The sequence below is a fragment of the Dipodomys spectabilis genome, unplaced genomic scaffold, assembly GCF_019054845.1.
Source record: "Dipodomys spectabilis isolate Male_0828 unplaced genomic scaffold, ASM1905484v1 ptg000115l, whole genome shotgun sequence".
Taxonomy (NCBI): Eukaryota; Metazoa; Chordata; class Mammalia; order Rodentia; family Heteromyidae; genus Dipodomys; species Dipodomys spectabilis.
The window spans coordinates 13,205,800-13,223,863 of NW_024870792.1; the positions used below are offsets into that span (position 1 = coordinate 13,205,800).

At 38.3% G+C, this 18,064-nt stretch overlaps 1 protein-coding gene across 1 annotated transcript in view; it reads left to right on the plus strand.

The window, feature by feature from the left end:
• The window catches only part of Cerkl (ceramide kinase like), an 86,685-nt gene that overhangs the window by 33,762 nt on the left and 34,859 nt on the right, over positions 1-18,064 (plus strand). The window contains 1 exon segment of the mRNA XM_042688227.1: positions 2,242-2,484. Within this exon segment, the coding sequence (XP_042544161.1) occupies positions 2,242-2,484 (243 nt within the window).

An 18,064-nucleotide genomic window follows, 5' to 3' on the forward strand; every position in this document is an offset into this window, starting at 1 on the left:
TAGGTAAGCTGGGTACGGGGGGCTCATACCTGTAATCCGAGCTACTTGGGAGACTGAGAACTGAGGATAAGGATTCAAAGCCAGCCCAGGCAGTAAAGTCCTTGAGATTCTTACCTCCAATTAACAATCAAAAAAAAAGGCTGAGAGTAGAGCTGCAGCCCAAGTGATAGAGCTCTAGCCTTGAGCAAAAGCTTGGGTAAATTTTGTTTTGGCTCAATTGTACGTATTATTTATTCCCTTATGGTAAATTACTGATATAAATTGTTGGATAAAAACCATGCATTTTCTCTTTTCAACATTAAACATAATTTTGTAATAGTGCTGATTATCTGATTATTGGAAAGGAAAAGTTATGAAGGCTTGTAAGAAAAAAAATCCCATACCCTCTAGTCATCTCTCTCCTTTCATAGGTTAGTATCTTAAAGCTTTTGTGTACTTTTTTGCTTTGTTTTTATTTTTTCTCTTCTTAATATTCTTTTAATAAACGTGGGATCAAATCCCCCAGATATCTTTGCAACATGGTATTATTGCAGTTAATACTCATTCTTAGCATGAGTATATTTACAGAGCAGAATAATAGTTCACACACTTGTTCACTGAAGAGACATAGAGGAGGCCTATCATTTATTCATCCATTTTCCCACTGAAGAAAACTAGTGTTGCTTCAAATATTATTTCTATCCTAAGTATCACTGCAATTAACATTTTGAAACCTTTTGATACTCATTTCCATTTGTCCTCCAGTGGCTACCATTTCTGTACTTCCACCAGCGAGGGGCTGCTTCCCTGTAGCTATACCATCACTGAACCTTATTTTTGATCTCTTGCCAACCTAAAAGGCAAAATGTGGTATCTTGTTGTTTTGATTTGCATTTCTTTGATTACTAATTAGGGTGAACTTTTTCATATGCTCACTGGTCAATTTACATTTCTTCTTTTGTGAACTGCCAGCTTGGGTCTTTTAATGTACTTTTCCTTGAAAAGTGTTTCTAGATTATATGTGTCATGTGGTAAATATTAGTATCCATTTGGTCTTTGTGAGTGATGCCTCTTTATGGATCTTTAGGACATAGTAGTTATTTAGGTAAGTATCTTAGTCTCTTCATATCTGCTTTGTTTTCACTTAGAGCTTTTCTAACTTACGGTTATGTCAACTTCTAAACTAAGAATATTGATTTGTATTATGAGATTGTATTTCTCTCTTTTTTTCTTTTCAAAAGATTAATCAGAGCCAGATGTGAGGGCTCATGTCTATTATCCTAGCTACTCAGCAGGCTGAGATCTGAAGGTCTTGTTTTGAAGTCAGCAAAGGCAGACAAAATCAAAGTTCAAGAGTCACTCATCTCCAGTTAAGTGGCAAAAAGCCAGATGTGATGTAAGAGGTAGAGCATCAGCCTTTGGTCAAAAAGCCAACAAAAGTGTGAGGCCCTGAGTTCCAATTGCAGTGTTGGCACACACACACACATACACACACACACACACACACACACACACACACACACACACACACACACACACACACACAGCATGGCTGCTTCATGTGTCCATGTGCTATTGTGGTTCTTTAAAGGAGGAAGAAAAAATTGGCCCATCATTCCCTATTGATCAGAAACAGAAGTTGGTGAAGCCCTTTGTTTTTAAGTAGAAAACACTCGTATTTTTAATGCTAGTTGAAACAACAATTTTTCGCCCATGGTTAAAGGTTACTGCTAAAATTCCATGCCACTTTGCTTTTTAAGTCCTATAAATATTAAAAGGGATTTTCCCATGTAGTAATTCATACTGTTTTCTCCCAAGAGCAATCAATGTCTTCTTTGTGTATATGCTTCCTCACTCGGGCTTCACCTGTACATTTCTTCTCCTTTACTGTTGACTTCACCACTCTGTCATAAATGCACTGTTGTCAGTGATATCACTTCACTTTGCTAGTATTAGAAGCTCTTTGCATGGTATTTATTTGTTATTACTAAAATATGGCTTTGTATTCTTGGAATTCTTCAAACATTGAGTATTCTGAATTTGAATATTATGGGTTTTATATGGGAGGGAACTGATTTTTTCCACCATTTTTGGGAAAGTAGACCTAATTTTTTCTTTTCTTCCATTCTCATTTCCTGAAGGAACTGATGTAAAGACAAGCCTTAAGGTTATAAATGTAAAAGCATTTCTGCCTTTCTGTTATCCATATATTTTAAATATGGACACAAAGGTTTTGAGAGGAGAATCTAATTTCTTTTTCAGGTGATTCCAAATGTGAGTTGAAGTGCAAAGAAGAATTTATTGAGCTGAAGGACATATTCTCTGTAAAACTGAAACGGCGTTGTTTTGTTAAGCAGCAGGGAAATGGTACTTTATTAGGTATCACACTTTTCATCTGCTTGAAAAAGGAGCAAAATAAATTGAAGGATTCTACACTTGATCTTATCAATTTAAGTGAAGACCACTGTGACATATGGTTTAGACAGCTGGAAAAAATTCTGGCAGGTAAGTACTCACAGAATTTTTAATGATCATACATTCCTTAGAATTTTTAATGATCATACATTCCTTGATGTCAATTTTTAATGTAAACATATCACATTTATGGGTATAAGAACATCTGATTGTGTAGGAGTCTTGTACCTCCTTCTAGTTTGTTGTCTTGTGATCATGAGAGGACATTGCATTTGTCAAATTCTTTTCCTGCATCAATTGATCATGTTTCCTCTTCAATTTGTGGTTACAGTGATTGACTTTCTCATGGTGAACCATCCTTGCATTCCAGGAGCAAATCCCATTTGGTCAGGATATACTATTCTATACTATAATTTGCTATTGAATTTGTATGCTATTGTTAGAGATTCTTGAATAAATATTTCAAAAGGATATTGATCTGTGGGTTTTATACAGTAACTTTGATTTTGATATTAGAGTAATGAATTATTATTTAGCTTTTTAATGACTACATTTACAAATCTGATATGAGTCTTAAAATAATTTAGTTTACTGTAAGCTTTTTAGAGACATTTATTTTTCTAATTTATATCTCAACTTCACAGAACTTATTTTTCTTATAGCCAAACATTCATAACCAGTGCATATATCTAGTGGATATTTGAAAATAAGAAATTTCATAGATAATTGTTATAGGAGTAGTGAGAGAGTTCTCCAATAAGGTAGATTTTTTTCTAAAGTTTAATATCTAAGACTTACTATTATTATTTAATTCTAAATAAAATAATAGATAAATGTAATTTGGCTTTCTAGAAGTAATATGGTCAAAATATAATCTGGTATTTCAGATTATAAATCTGATTCCTCCTCCCCCCAATAGGTTTACAAGTCAAGTTTTTTTAAGCCTATTTCATTCTTTTTGTCAGATTGAATATAGTAGAGGAATCTGGGTAGTTGATGGTAAAATTTGGTATTGGATGACTCAGGACAAAAATGGATGCCAAAGGGTAGGTCTACAGTACTGTCAGACATTTCCAGCTTTGGTACTATTGATCATGAAAACCATGAGGATCCACACTGGCCAATGGCAGACAGCTGCTAAAGTTATATCAACCAGTGATAAATTGAAGTCATTTCATTAGTCCTTGGAAACTCTATTACTAAATAGTCTCATGTTTCCTTGTTAGCCTCTTTAAAAATCTTTAGAGATTTGAATCTTTCAATGAGGAAAAAACAGAGGCCACACTGTAGTTTATCTCTCTGCAAACAGAGAAAATGTGTCATTAACTAAAAGCATTTCACTTTACTTGTGAATATTTTATACTATTGTTATTGTATTTTATATGGAAAGAGATAAAAAGTTAAAATTAAAATTAGTGCTTTCAATCAAATTAAACTAGATATTCCTAAGACTCACATGGTCCATAAAATAAGACTGTGCCATTTCTTTAGGAGAGCCAAACTCTTCTTTGCACTGAAGATTGGAGAAAATCTCCCAGGGGGCTTATAAAATGCTGGTTTATACAACTTCTTTAGTACATCTCGCCCATAAAACCAACAGCAATAAGCAGAGGACTTTACAACCAAGCTCAATTCAGTAAAAGCAATGTTATTAGAGTAGAGGGACTTGTTAAAACCAAAATAGAGCAAAACCCTCTGAAGTTGTTGTCCAAATATTTAGTCTAATGAGTGATATGCAGGTTTGATCTAGGGTTTACATGTAGAGAAATTACAGAGATAAATAAATTACCTCTCTTTTGGACTGTCATTCTCTATGAGTGTCATTTTCTTTATTATTATATATTTTATTATAAAAATATTGTACAGAGGGGTTACAGTTACATGAGTAGGATAATGAGTACATTTCATAGTAAGCATTGTTAACCCTTCCTTTGTTTTCCCCCTACCATCACTTCCCTCCCCACATCCTCAACTCCTTCCCCCTCTCCCCCGACATTGTAAAGTTCATTTTCAACATACTGTCCTGTACATCTCGTCATCACAATGGGTCAACCAGCACTCCCATTTAATCGACAAATGTCACTTTCATTCTTTTGATTTAGGTAAGAGTTGGAGGCAGTAAAATCTATAGGGTCATATTCTCCAGGTTGGTCCTGGAGTGAGGTAATTATCTATTTTTCAATCAGAGAGCTTGAACCAGGTCCTGGGCACTGTCCCTGAGCTTTTATGCTCAAGGCTAGCTCTCTACCACTTTCAGCCTCAGCTCCACTGCCAGTTTTTAGGTGGTTAATTATAGATAAGAGTCTCATAGCCTTTCCTGCCCAGGCTGGCTTTGAACTCTGATCCCCAGATCTTAGTCTCCTGAGTAGCTAGATTACAGGCATGAGCCATCAGCGCCTGGCTTGCATAGAGTGATTTTGTTATTATAAAGCCAATGAATGTATTGCTAGGTACTAGTGGCTTAGTCCAGTAATCCAAGCTATTTAGGAGGCTGAGAGCTGAGAATGACAGTTCAAAACCAGCCTGCACTGCAAATCCATGACCCTTATCTCCAGTTACCCAATACAAAGCCAGAAACAGAGCTGTGGTTAAAGTGGTACAGTCTTGAGAGTCACTCTTCAGATCAACCAATGGCAGTGAGCAAAATGGAGGAAAAAGAAAATGGAGGAAAGACCAGACTGTGTAAATAAGTGATGGCTCAAGGTCTGTACCCACGTAGACACAGAGACGTGCCTTCTTATCACCACACCCCTCAACAAGTGCTGGGTCATCTCCGTTGCATACAAGTGAATGGCCCAAGCTTCAAAGCTCTCTGCCAATCATTACATCCTATTGGCACTTCCTTTTTAAGTTTTCTTAGTGTTTTATTTTCACTCTCAGATTCGAATAATCCTTAAAATGTTTAACATTTAAGAGGCAAATTCGGTTGGATAAAACATTATTCTTTGAGTGGGGGAAGCTTTGTGTCCTTCCCAGTCTTTTTGTGTTAGAGCTGAGAACGTTGCCTCCTTTTTCTAGTCTTGCCAGGCTCTGTTGTCTTTGAATTTAGGTCAGTGTATGCTACTGTCTTACCTTATATCCACCATTGCTATTTTCTGATGGAGCTATAGCACATGAGAGTTGTTAACAGTGCCTTTAATGTTTCTAATTAAAGAATTTAGTATTTGAGGCAAATTTAAGTTTAGGGCAAGGGGGGGATGATGGATGCATAGATATTTATATCCCAAATATATACATATGTACAGATATATTTTCTTGTTAGTTTTTACATTTTCTACACCCCCACTTTATTTTCTTATCATGTGAAAACATGAAGATAGTCAAACCTTGACTGATTTGTCTTTTATATTTTATACTGTGTGCCATAAATATGAAAAAGGTATGATGACATTTTAAGAAAAGAACAAATTGGCAACACTGGAAGGAAGAAGAGAACAACTCTCAAACACTTGAAATTTGAAGCTGACAACATAGCCAGATAACTATAGGCTTTAAAAATATAGTAGCCGGGCGCTGGTGGCTCACGCCTGTAATCCTAGCTACTCAGGAGGCTGAGATCTGAGGATCGCGGTTCAAAGCCAGCCCGGGCAGGAGAGACCGTGAGACTCCTATCTCCAATAAACCACCAGAAAACCGGAAGTGGCGCTGTAGCTCAAGTGGTAGAGCGCTCGCCTTGAGCTGAAGAGCTGAGGGACAGCGCCCAGGCCCAGAGTTCAAGCCCCACGACCGACAAAAAAAAAATAAATAAATAAAAATATAGTAAAATTTAGAAGAAAAAGTCAGAGGAATGGTAGTTTGATATTTTGAGCCATTTCCTCTCTAACAATTTACATCATGGAAAAATGTATCAAGAGTGAGTGCACAGACATAGAAAAATCAAACACTGAACCCCACATAAACTTCACAAAACAGAACACACAATGAGCACGGAATAGCTAATTCTCATAGGATCAGATATAAAGAGAAGTAGAAAACATAACAACTAGGGTACTATAAAAATATGGCATTTTGTTATGACAGTAGTTTGTATGCGTTTCATTTTTAAAGAATTTATGCTTCTAACCAGGTGCTGGTTCCTCACATCTGTAATGTAGCCACTCAGGAGGCTGAGATCTGAGGATCATGGTTCAAAGCCAGTCTGGGCAGGAAAATCCATTAGACCCTTATCTCCAGTGAAGCACCAGAAAAGCTGGTAGTGGAGCTGTGGCTCAAGTGGTAGAGCACTAGCCTTGGACAAAAAAGCTCAGGGACAGTGCCCAGGCCTAGAGACCATGCCCTAGGACCAGCACGCATATTTTATCTTTCTTAGACTAGGTGCTCTGGGTCTGAGGATGACGGGGTTTGGTAAACTATGTCTGTGTGGGCCAAGGAATGGGTTTCCCCACAAGAGGCTGCTTAATGTATGCAATATGTTGCCAGGGTCAAGAACCATGTTGAGTATTTGAGCCAATACAGTTTGATTTAATAACCTCCCTGCTCCATTAACTTTTTCCTTCAGTACTAGGGTTTGGATTCCTGTCCATGACCCAAGCCCCTTTAAATTTCATTATTTTTCTAATAGGGTCTTGGGCTTTTTCAATGTGTGCCTGGACCTCAGTCTTCTTCTCTATGTTTCTTGTCCAGCTGGGTTAACAGGTACATACGGTTGTACTTAGATAGGTACACTTATATAGGTGCTGAGCTGAGGGTCCTGTTCTCTGCCTCCCAACTAGCTAGAATTATAGGTACAAGCCATTCACACCTAGCATCAAAGATTTCAGAACATTTTATATTCTTGTTATTTTATGTGTTCTTAAAGGTTACGCAGTACTTTTGAATTATGTAAGGTCACGATTTTTTTAACCCTATAACCCAGGTGCCTGGTTCCCAGGGCAGAGTAGAAGATAGAGTATAACCAGAGCTTTTTATTTTTGAGTTTCTACCAGCATTAGCTGGTACTCACAACCTCCTCTCCCTTTTCAGCAGTGATGAGCTAGAATGAATTCTTTAGAAATGATTCTTTCTGTCAATACTTGGGATGGGTGACAGTCTTTCCAGGGGAATTCACCAAATTTTTAGCATTTTTGTTTTAAGAAGGATATATTTTTTGTTAATTATAATTATGTAAACACAATTGATGCATAATAAAAGTCATATCATTTGGTCATTGACAGACTACCTTGAGAATAGATTCAGGACTACATTCTCAAGTATATCACTTTCAAATCTTTTTGTTAAGAGAAACTTTTTGGACTGTTTTTCTATTTTAATGTAACTAAACTTCTTTGTTAACTTTGTCAGATCTTGTCATGTCATTATATTGAAAGTGCTAAATGGTCTCTAAATGTTTCCAGTAAAATGTTGAAATAAGTTTTCATGCTGTTAAGTAAATTAGTTAACATTTCTTCATATACCAAATATTAGAGGAGTCATTATTTTAAGAATTGAAAACCTAATGATAATGGCTGACATTTACTAAGCATTTACTATATACCAGACACTTTTGTAAGCAGCATTTATGAATTATCTCATTAAATCCTCATAATAGCATCAAGAACTACAAACATGTTCTTATATCAAAATGGGAACAAATTACTTATTTTATGAGTTTGTGAGATTTGAGGAATTGAAGTAATGCATGACATCAAATAATGAAATTGAATTATTTTAATCATCATCTCTAGCTTACAGACAAGAGAAATAAAATAAAAAGCTACTCAAACACTTAATGTTAATCTAAAGTTGAATAGCTGCTGGTGTGGAATAACTTGGCACAAACCCCTATGTCTAATTGGAGACCACACATCTTTGTTAACTCAAACTTTCTATTACTTTTTTTCTTCCATGTCAGTACTGGGATTTGAACTCATGGTCTTGTTCTTCTTTGATAGGTACTCTACCTTGGACTCAAAACCTTAGCCCTTTTTATATTAGTTACTTTTCAGGGAGGGCCTCATGCTTTTTTACCTAGAGCTGACCTCAAACCATGATTTCAGCTACCTTTTGTCTTTGGAGACCCTTCTCTTAGATGGGATGTTGAGTTTTGTCTAGTGTACATGTCCTTGGTTAGCCTTTAGTCTTCTACTTGCTTCATTCACAGGGTCTAGAAGTTCCCCCTTTATGTCTGAAACTCCTGACCCAGCACTGAGCTACCAGCTCTCTAGATTTGCCATTATCTCCTGCAAATCATCTTTGGCCCATACTTTCAAAGACATTAGATTTATCTATTTCTATTTGGTTTATAAAAATTGATCTTTTCCTAAGCTCTTGACTTAGCATGCATAGGTTATGTTATCCTAAAAAGCTACTCATTTCATTTTGTCCTTAAATTTTACTTATGTAGAGATTAATTAACATCACTGAATTAAAAAATATGTTCATGACACCAGGCACTGGTGGCTCATACTTGTAATCCTAACTACTCATGAGACTAAAATTTAAGGATTGTGGTTCAAAGCCAGCCTGGGCACAAAAATCTGTAAGACTGTTGGACTTTTATCTTTAAACTGAAGATCCACAGCTTAAACTGAAGCTGTGGATCAAATGATATACATATACCCTTGAACCAAAATCTCAGGAACAGCACCTAGGCTTAGAGCAGAAGCCCCAGGACAGACACCACACGCACACACACACACACACACACACACACACACACACACACACACACATTCATAAAATTATTGTCTAATTTTTTTTCATAATATCCAAAATTTGGGTGACAAAATATCCAGTTAGGTTGTCAAATTGGATTTTTGTGGTGAATTTTAAGTGGTAATTATTTTAACTGATCCTGAGTAAACCAAAAAAATCAAAAGAAAAACCTTCCTGAAGCCAGTGGCACATTTCTTTTCAGCCATATTTTTAACTGGGAAAAGTGATATATTCAAGCAGCTCTGCTGTAGAGCAACTTCCAAAATGAGCAATAATGTGTGTGTCCATTTAGACAAGGTAAAAATAATTAATTGGATGAATGATTTGACTGATTTTTTTTCCTCTCTCTCTGGTCACCTTGGGTGTTCTTCTCATGTCTCTGCTCCTTTGTTATTTAAACAAAAGTATTGGAGTGAATATTTCCTATCAGGTAATCCTTTCTACTAATTGCGAATGCAGAGTTGTTTATATCTGCAAATTACATCTAAATTTAGAAGTTACAAGGGTTTGCCTTCATTGTGATGTTAAGATAATTTTCCTTGTCACTGTCAAAGATAAGTATCCATAAGCTTTTTTGTCAATAAAGGGAAATGGATGCATTTATTTGAGTCTCAATTGACTTGTGGTAGAATATTGCCAACTCAAGGCTCTGCTGGAAGCTTTGGGCCCTTCTCAGTGTAAGTTTTTTTTTTTTTTTTTTTTTTTTTTTTTTAACCATGGTGTTTATACATTAACAAGGTAGTTTGATATTAAGAGCATCTGAGAATTAAAAGATGGGGTTTAAATAACTGAGGGTTGGTTCTGGGGTTTGGGTTTTTCTTTGCAACACCTTGGCTGTTTTTATGTGTGGGATTTTTGCAAATCTAGAGGGATTATGGCAAGATTCTAGGTCCTTTCAGGAGTGGGTAACATCCAATCTCTGCACTTACAAGGGCACAGATGTAAGTGTGGGCGGGCTCTGTTGCTCTGGGAGCCTTTGTTTGGAGAACACCCTGATTAACCCCCACCCTTCATGGTTCATTGACTCACTGATGGATCAAGTTTAAACTAGTACCTATTAGCACATTTGTTACTCACAGAGGAACAGTTGGCCATTCTGCTTTATGTGGCAGGTTTTTTACACACTGGCTTACTGAAAGTCTCTTCCTCAAAGTAAGAATTGAGAGGTTACCCTAGGACTTTATTTTAATCTTGTATTATCTATTTGGGGGATGTTTACACGATTGTAAAGTTATGAAAAACTGATCATCTCCATTTCAAAACATATTTCTCCCCACCAGCTTTTACACTAAAGTGTGTATCATATTGGATGTGGCCAGGGAGGGCAAGGTCATGGCCATCTGATGCCAGGCTTCTCCTATTCTGAGAATGGATTTCATAGTTCTTCATAACTAGTGGTTTTACATAAATCCTTCTAGTGTATTATATTTCTAAATTGCCTCAACAAGGTTTGGTTTCGTCAAGAAGGCATATCTGTATTTTCTCATAAAAAGTAAAATATCCCCTTTTTAAATTTATCTAGTGACTAATTCATTTTCTTTCTCTGGCTCTGTGTGTCTGTCTGTGTGCCTGTCTATGTGTCTGTCCCCTCTCTCCTCTTTCTATTTTTGTGCAGTACTGGGACATGAACTCGGGCCCAATGCTCTCACTTGGTCTTTTGGCTCAAAGTTGGCACTCTATCACTTTGAGTCACAACTCAATTTCTGGCTCTTTGGTAGTTAATTGGAGATAAGAGTCTCACAGATATTTCTTCCTGGGCTGGCTTTGAACTGTGATCCTCAAATCTTAGCCTCCTGAGGAGCCAGGAGGATTACAGATATGTGCCACTCATACCTGGCTTAATTCATTTTCTCAAATTCATTTTCTTTAAGAACTCTGCCTTCTTAGCTCCCTTCCTAACCTGGGTTTTAGATGTTAAATGCTTTTTCTTTAAAAAAAAAACCATTGTATTGCTTTTCATGGAAGATAGGTTTACAAATCATCTGTCACTTCCAGTTTTGTCTTGAATTTTTCTCCTTGTGTACCATTCCCTAAGTCACTTGCTCTCTGCCTTTGGCTTCCTCTTGTGTATGTTGGATGGCATTGAGTGATGGCATTTACCACTGAAGACAGAATAAGAGCATTGAGGTTGCTTTTTTCAAACAAAGTAGTGTCCTTCAGAAAAGGGCTGAGGATTCAGGTCTGGTAACTTGACTATTTGTATCTGGAAGGTGCATTGGTTTGAATTCTGAGCAAAAACTGTCATCATTTATTTTAGTGCTGCTTTATATATAATTTAGAAAAGATCTTCTCAGCTCTTATATATGATTTTCTTGCTTTAAGTTTGTATATTTAGAAACTAGGTACAAGATAGGGTTTGGATCACTATCATTTAAAGAAAATGTAACTTAGCAGTAATAAAAGATTTTTAGCCTTTCTATGCTACATGTTTCTCCCAAAGAATTTAGATGTATATCTCAAAGCCTACTTTGCACTTGCCTTAGCTTTTTGGTTTAAGGTTAATAAGTGCTTCAAAATACTTAATTATATCACAATTTAAAGAAAAATATGTTCTGCATTACTGTTTGTCAATGTTCAGTTCTTGGTGAAAGGATCCTTCAGGACCATCCCAGGGGACCACACAGAGGCAGGCAAGCAGGCACAGGAGAAACATTATTGTAAGGCTTATTAGAGGTGCCATATCTCTCAGGGAGAGGGAACACATGGCCTCTGGTTGGGAAGATGAGTGTGTGGGTGGGTCTGGGAAGGGGAGGGAGTGGCCAGCTGTAGGGCGGGAATTCCAGTGCAGGGAGAGCTCAGGTCTGGGTGGAGCTGAGGGCCAAATGTAGGGATAATACTAATACTTGGTTTCTTGAATGCAATTACGATTCTAGTTTTATGTTTTATTCTAGAAGTTTTGTTCAGTAAAGAATATGAATTTAGTATGTGTCTTTATTGCACACTAGATACTATTCTAAGGACTAGTAAATATAGCAGAGCATAATTGCAAACCCGGCTCAGTGAGCTTCTGCCATAATGGTAGGAAAAAATCAAAAACATTCAATAACTGTATTTCTATAATGTCACCTACCAGTGACTAGGCCATGAGATAATTCTATTTGTTCCTATGGATAAAGTGGCCAAGGCAGACTTCATGGGTTTTGAAGTTTGAGAAGTGGAAAGTAATGACAGAAGGAGCCTATATGGATATCGGAGGGACATGTTTCAGGCAGAAGAAGGAAACAGAAAGTACCTAGGTTGGAGAAAGAAGTTCATGTGGAAAGTGGAGTCAGCCTTGAGTAGAGCAGGTCACAGAGCTTACAGAGGTGGCTGAGTGTGGGTTGTAAAGGGTCCTGCCAGCTATGTTTGATGATTATGCTGAGAAGAAATGTGGAGCCATTTGGATGTTTGAAACACAATAATGGCTTAGTTTACCTTCATATTCTAGAAGATATTCTCTTGGTAAGCATGAAGTAGACAAGGTGAGTAGATAGTAAGATTGGAGCAGGAGACAACATATAGATGCTGGAACAGTGCTGACATTGATCATGGTATCAGCAGGAGGAGCAGAATGAGTGGTGAGAAGCAGTCCGACTCCAGGAGTTGCTTGTTGAGTATACAACCTGCTTTATTTCCTTGCATGAAATTGACAGCAATATCTGACAAAGCAAGTCAAAAAAAGAGAAAACAATAGATTGTTTTAGTCATGAGTGCTACTTGGCAGCGCTTAATGAAATAAGAATAGATGAACATGAGCTGGGTACCACTGGCTCAGGCCTCTAATCCTAAATACTCAGGAGGCTGAGATCTGAGCACGGTTTGAAACCAGAGTGGGCAAGAAAATTGTGAGACTCTTATTAATTAACCAGCAAAAAGCCAGAAGGTATAGCTTAAGGAGCAAAGTGTTAGCTTTAAGCACAAAAGTTCAGGAACAGTGCTTAGGCCTTGAGCTCAAGCCCCAGGACTGGGGGAAAAAAAGAATAGGTAGATGTGTTGCCAACATGAAAATCTATACCTAATTCAAAGTATTCCTGTCAAATTCTAGAACTAACAGAAGTGTCCTTTGTCAGTCATATTTTCTTCTAGCGGGACCAATTCATAAAAGTAGACTAGAGAAGAGATTTATGCAGCTGTTGGAAAGAGGACTGTAAAATGATCATTGTTGCAGATAAAATCATTGTTAACCTGGAACATCCAAGAAAATAAAATGAAGATCTATGATTGAATATGTGAGAACCAAAGGAAGGCTTAGTAGTAGAAATCAATAGTTTTGGTATGTGCAGTCAGTAGCCAGTTAGGAGATGAGTCATGGGAAAAGAAGTATTGATAGCAGCAACACAAAGAGAAATAAATTTTAGGAAGGATTTAAAAAAGAGTAAATTGAAGAAGATATAGAGGCTCGGGCCTGTAATTCTTGTTAGAGAGGAGGCAGAGATCAGTGGACCACTCACTGCTCAGGGTCCCAGCATAAACATTTTCAAGACTCCATCTCAACCAGTGGCATGAGCCTGCTATCCCGAACACAGGAGCAGCACAATGGCTCAAGGTGATAGGCTCTTTTCATCCTCGACAACATAGGAAGTAACAGGAAGAGGATCAAAGTCCAGGTTAGCCAGGGCATTAAGCAAGAATCTACTTTGAAAACAGGCAATGCAAAAAGGAACAGGAGCCAGGTGTCAGTGGCTCATGCCTAGCTACTCAGGAGGATGAAATCAGGATCAAGGTTTGAAAGGCAGCCCAGACAGGAAAGTCTGTGAGATGCTTATCTATTAAAATGTCAGAAATGGATCTCTGGCTCAAGCGGTAGAGTGCTAACCTTGAGCAAAAAAACTCAGGGGCCATGACCTGGCACTAAGTACAAGCTCCAGGATGCTCTCTCCCTCCCTCTCTCCCTCCCACTCTCCCTCCCTCCTTCCCTCCCTCCCTCTCACACTCTTTCTCTTTCTCCCCCTCCCCCTCCCCCTCCCTCCCTCCCTCTCCCTCTCCCCTCTCCGTCCCTCCCTCCCTCTCTCTCTCTCTCTCTCTCTCTCTCTCATACATACACACAAATACATACATACAAAAAGAACCGTAAATGTTGCTTAGGTGGTAGAGTGCCAGCTTAACATCCACAGGTCCCTGAGTTTAATATCTAATAAAACAAAAAGGAAATAAAAGGACTAAGAAACGGAGACCATTCATACGGCAAAGTGAGTTGTTCATGGCCCAAAGCACTTTTATAATTAATACAACAAAGATCATACCAGGAAAAATAACAAATATGAAGTGGCAGTTTAAGGAAAAAGTAGAAGTAGCTCTTGAATATCTGAAGATTTTTAACTTTTCTGATAGCCTAGTAAAACTCCCAAGAATTCACACTCTTTGAGCCATTGAATATATTTGTGTTCATTTTGTCTGCTTTTCATCAAATGGACAACATCTATCACAGCAATAAATGATGGGAGATTGGAAACAAGCTAACTATTCACCTCCCAGAGGGCTGGTTAATTAAATTAAAAGAGGTTGGTCCTTACCTCTTAAAGTACAGCAAAACAGTATTCCTATAGTGGCATGAAATTTTCTGTCAAATAAGTATGGTGTGAAAGAAGGCAGGTATAGAATAGCATAGGACTATTCCTATGTGAAGAGAAACAGACAGATACATGTAAGTATATATACAGAATATCCATGGAAGGATTGTCAAAGTGTTACTAATGGATGTCTTCCAAGAAGATAATTTCCAAGAATATTTGGGTTAAGGAGATTTTTAAATACTGAACCATGTATTTGTTTTGACCTGCATAAAAATCAATGAAAGCCTATGTTTCTTTCTTAAAACAAAACAAAACAAACCACCACCAACAACAACAACAAAAACAAAAAACAGGGCTTCCTCTAAGGTCAATTGGTGAAGGAGCTCATACAGATTTGACTTCAGATTCAGACACAGCCCAGATGACTGAGAGGAGAAGATGTACAAGACACTATGTTGAAAAATGAACTTTACAATTTAGGTGGGGGGGGGGGGTAGGGAAGTGAGGGGTGTAGTTGTGGAGATGGGAGGGAAGGGATGGTAGGGGAAAAACAAAGGAGGAGGTAATAAGGTTTGATAGGAAATGTACTCATTACCTTGCTCATGTACTCATGTAACTGTCACACCTCTGTACAGTATTTTTGCAATAAAAAACATATATTAAAAAAAAGACCCTCTGGATCTGGGTACCATTGCTCTTGACCCAGCTTTTGATATTAGCTGTGATATTCTTGCAGCGCTATGTTTGGGCAAGATACTACTTCCATAGCCCTATTCTCCAACCATAAATACTACAAACAATCTTCATCCCTTTCACAGCATTCCACTGCCTAAGGCTCTCCATTGCCTCTAGGGCTTTGACCATCCTCTGACCTGACACCATTCCCTGTTCTCCTCAACTCTTGCCACCATTTTTTGTTCTGCAGTCTAAAATGATGATCCACCATTAACAAAGCATTTTCAACCACTTCTCCTGCATTCTTGCTCCAATAGTGACCCAGTTCTCCTGAGAACCTACAGCGCCCTCTGCAGTCCTCTCAAGTGGAAACATGTTTTTCCCCCTTGCCAAGCATTCCTACCCCCAGCCCCGGAGATGCTGAGGGTGTTTTGAAGTCTTTCTTCCATTGCACTGTTTTCTCTTTTGTCCCTTAAAAACCCTCAGTCCATCAGACACCTCCAGCTAAAACAATATATGGTTGTGTATTGACTACGGTGTCATTCTTTTCTACTTGAAGACGGAAACTCCTGTCTCATGTCATTCTAATTCTGCTCTTGTTATGATTTCAAGTGTTCTTTTTTTTTTTTTTAATGACTGTTCTTTAAGAATTTAGTTTCCTTTCCTTCAAAGATCTTGACTTGCATTTTACTGCATTCACATAAATCCATAGTCATGATTTTACTTCACTAGTTCTTTACAAGTAGGCCCCAGACAAGTATCATCAGCATTACCTGAACCTGTTCCAAACAAATTCCCAACTCAGACTGGTGGTCCCAAAATCCATGTATTTGTGGGAGTGGATTCTGATGAATATTCCAGTTCATGGAATCTTCTTACTATCAATAAACATCCAGCCCTCCCAGCTGATCTTCTGAGCCCAACTGATCTTCTCCCTCCTAAAATCCTTCAACCCCTTTGAGACCATAACTTGAGTCTGCCAATTTATTCCTCATTTTTATGTTTACCTAGGTCCTCATTTTCCCCTATCGAAAAAACATCTGACTGTTCATCATTATTTCTCTTTCAGATAGTATGTATGCAGAGCATTTGAAGAATCTAGCCAGCTCCACCTTTGAAATGTCTCTAGGGTCAAATTTTTCTTAAAAACTCAATCATCATTTCCTACCTAGAATGTCACAGTTGGGCCTACTCTAACATCCCTTAGTCCTCTATGTCTACTTTCACACAGCAGCAAGTGAGCTTTTTAACACACAAGGTTGCACTAATGCATTGTTCAAAATTCACCATGCTTTTCCTCCTCCCCAACAGCAGATGAAGTTCTTGTAAATGGCCTCAAGAATCTGGGTGACCATTTTTGCCTTTCCTCCCTTTCACCTGCTGGGAATTTCTTTTTCATATTTTATTTATTTATTTGTTTTTTTTTTATTTATTTGTCAGTGGTGGGGCTTGAACTCTGGGCTTGGGCTCTGTCCCTGCACTCTTCAGCTCAAGGTGAGCGCTCTACCTCTTGAGCCACAGCACCACTTCTGGTTTTATAGTGGTTTATTGGAGATAAGAGTCTCACAGACTTTCCTGCCCTGGCTGGCTTTGATCCTCAATTCTCAGATCTCAGCTTCCTGAGTAGCTAGGAATACAGGTGTGAACCACTGGTACCTAGTGGTGCCTCCTCCTCCTCCTCCTCCTCCTCCTCCTCCTCCTCCCTCCCCTCCTCCTCCCCCTCCTCCTCCTCCTCCTCCTCCTCCTCCTCCTCCTCCCCCTCCTCCTCCTCCTCCTCCTCCTCCTCCTCCTCCTCCTCCTCCTCCTCCTCCTCCTCCTCCTCCTCCTCCTCCTCCTCCTCCTCTTCTTCTTCTTCTTCTTCTTCTTCTTCTTCTTCTTCTTCTTCTTCTTCTTGCCACTTCTGGCTGTTTCTATTTATGTGGTACTGTGGAATCAAACCCAGGGCTTCATGCATGCTAGGCAAGCACTCTACCACTAAGTTGGATTACCAGCCCCTGGGAATTTCATTTTTGTCTTTCAAATTGACCCATGTTAAACATACTCTATGTTCTCCTACTTGTTTCTGTCTTCTCAGGGTTTTCTTGTTTACAGATGGAGCCTCTTTCTAGGACCCTGTCTGGTACATATCAGACATGCAATTATTTATGACTAAATATGGGAATGTACAAGGAAGGAGAAATGAAGTGAAAGTAGATTTTACTTTTCTTTTTTTCCCCTTTCTTTTTCTTTTTGAGACTGCTTTCACTAGAGGTAGAAAGAGGGGATTCTGACAGAGATACCAGGTGAGGTGTAAAGTAAACAATATAGATATTTCATCTGAGTCTTTGTGTCTGGGACTTAGACTTAGTATGAATACAGAAAGATGTAGATGCATTAAAATGTAAGTCAAAATCTTGGAAAGAAAGGAAAGTAAATACAGAGAGAACAGTTAAAGTGTTCTTAAAGTGCTTTTTGTAAAACTTAAATTCATGGCAAGAACAAAGTAGCATGACTGAGACAGGGGTTTCAGTCCTGTCTAAATTGTAGTCTTGTCCTTGATGTGTTTAAAAAGAGTAATCCCAGAGTTTACCCACTTAGTCTTTTTTGGTTATAGGATAGCCATATAATCTTTTCCAACTTTTTCTTAAAAATGTGATCCAGAGTCAGGCACTAGTGGCTCACTCCTGTAATCCTAGCTATTCAGAAGTCTCGGATCTGAGAATTGTGGTTCAAAGCCAGCTCCAGCAGAAAAGTTCCTGTGAGACTCTTATCTCCAAGTAACCACCAGAAAAGGGGAAGTAGTGCTGTGGCTCAAAGTGGTAGAGGACTTGCTTTGAGCAAAGAGTTCAGGGATAGTGCCCAGGCCCTGAGTTCAAGACCTATGACCTACA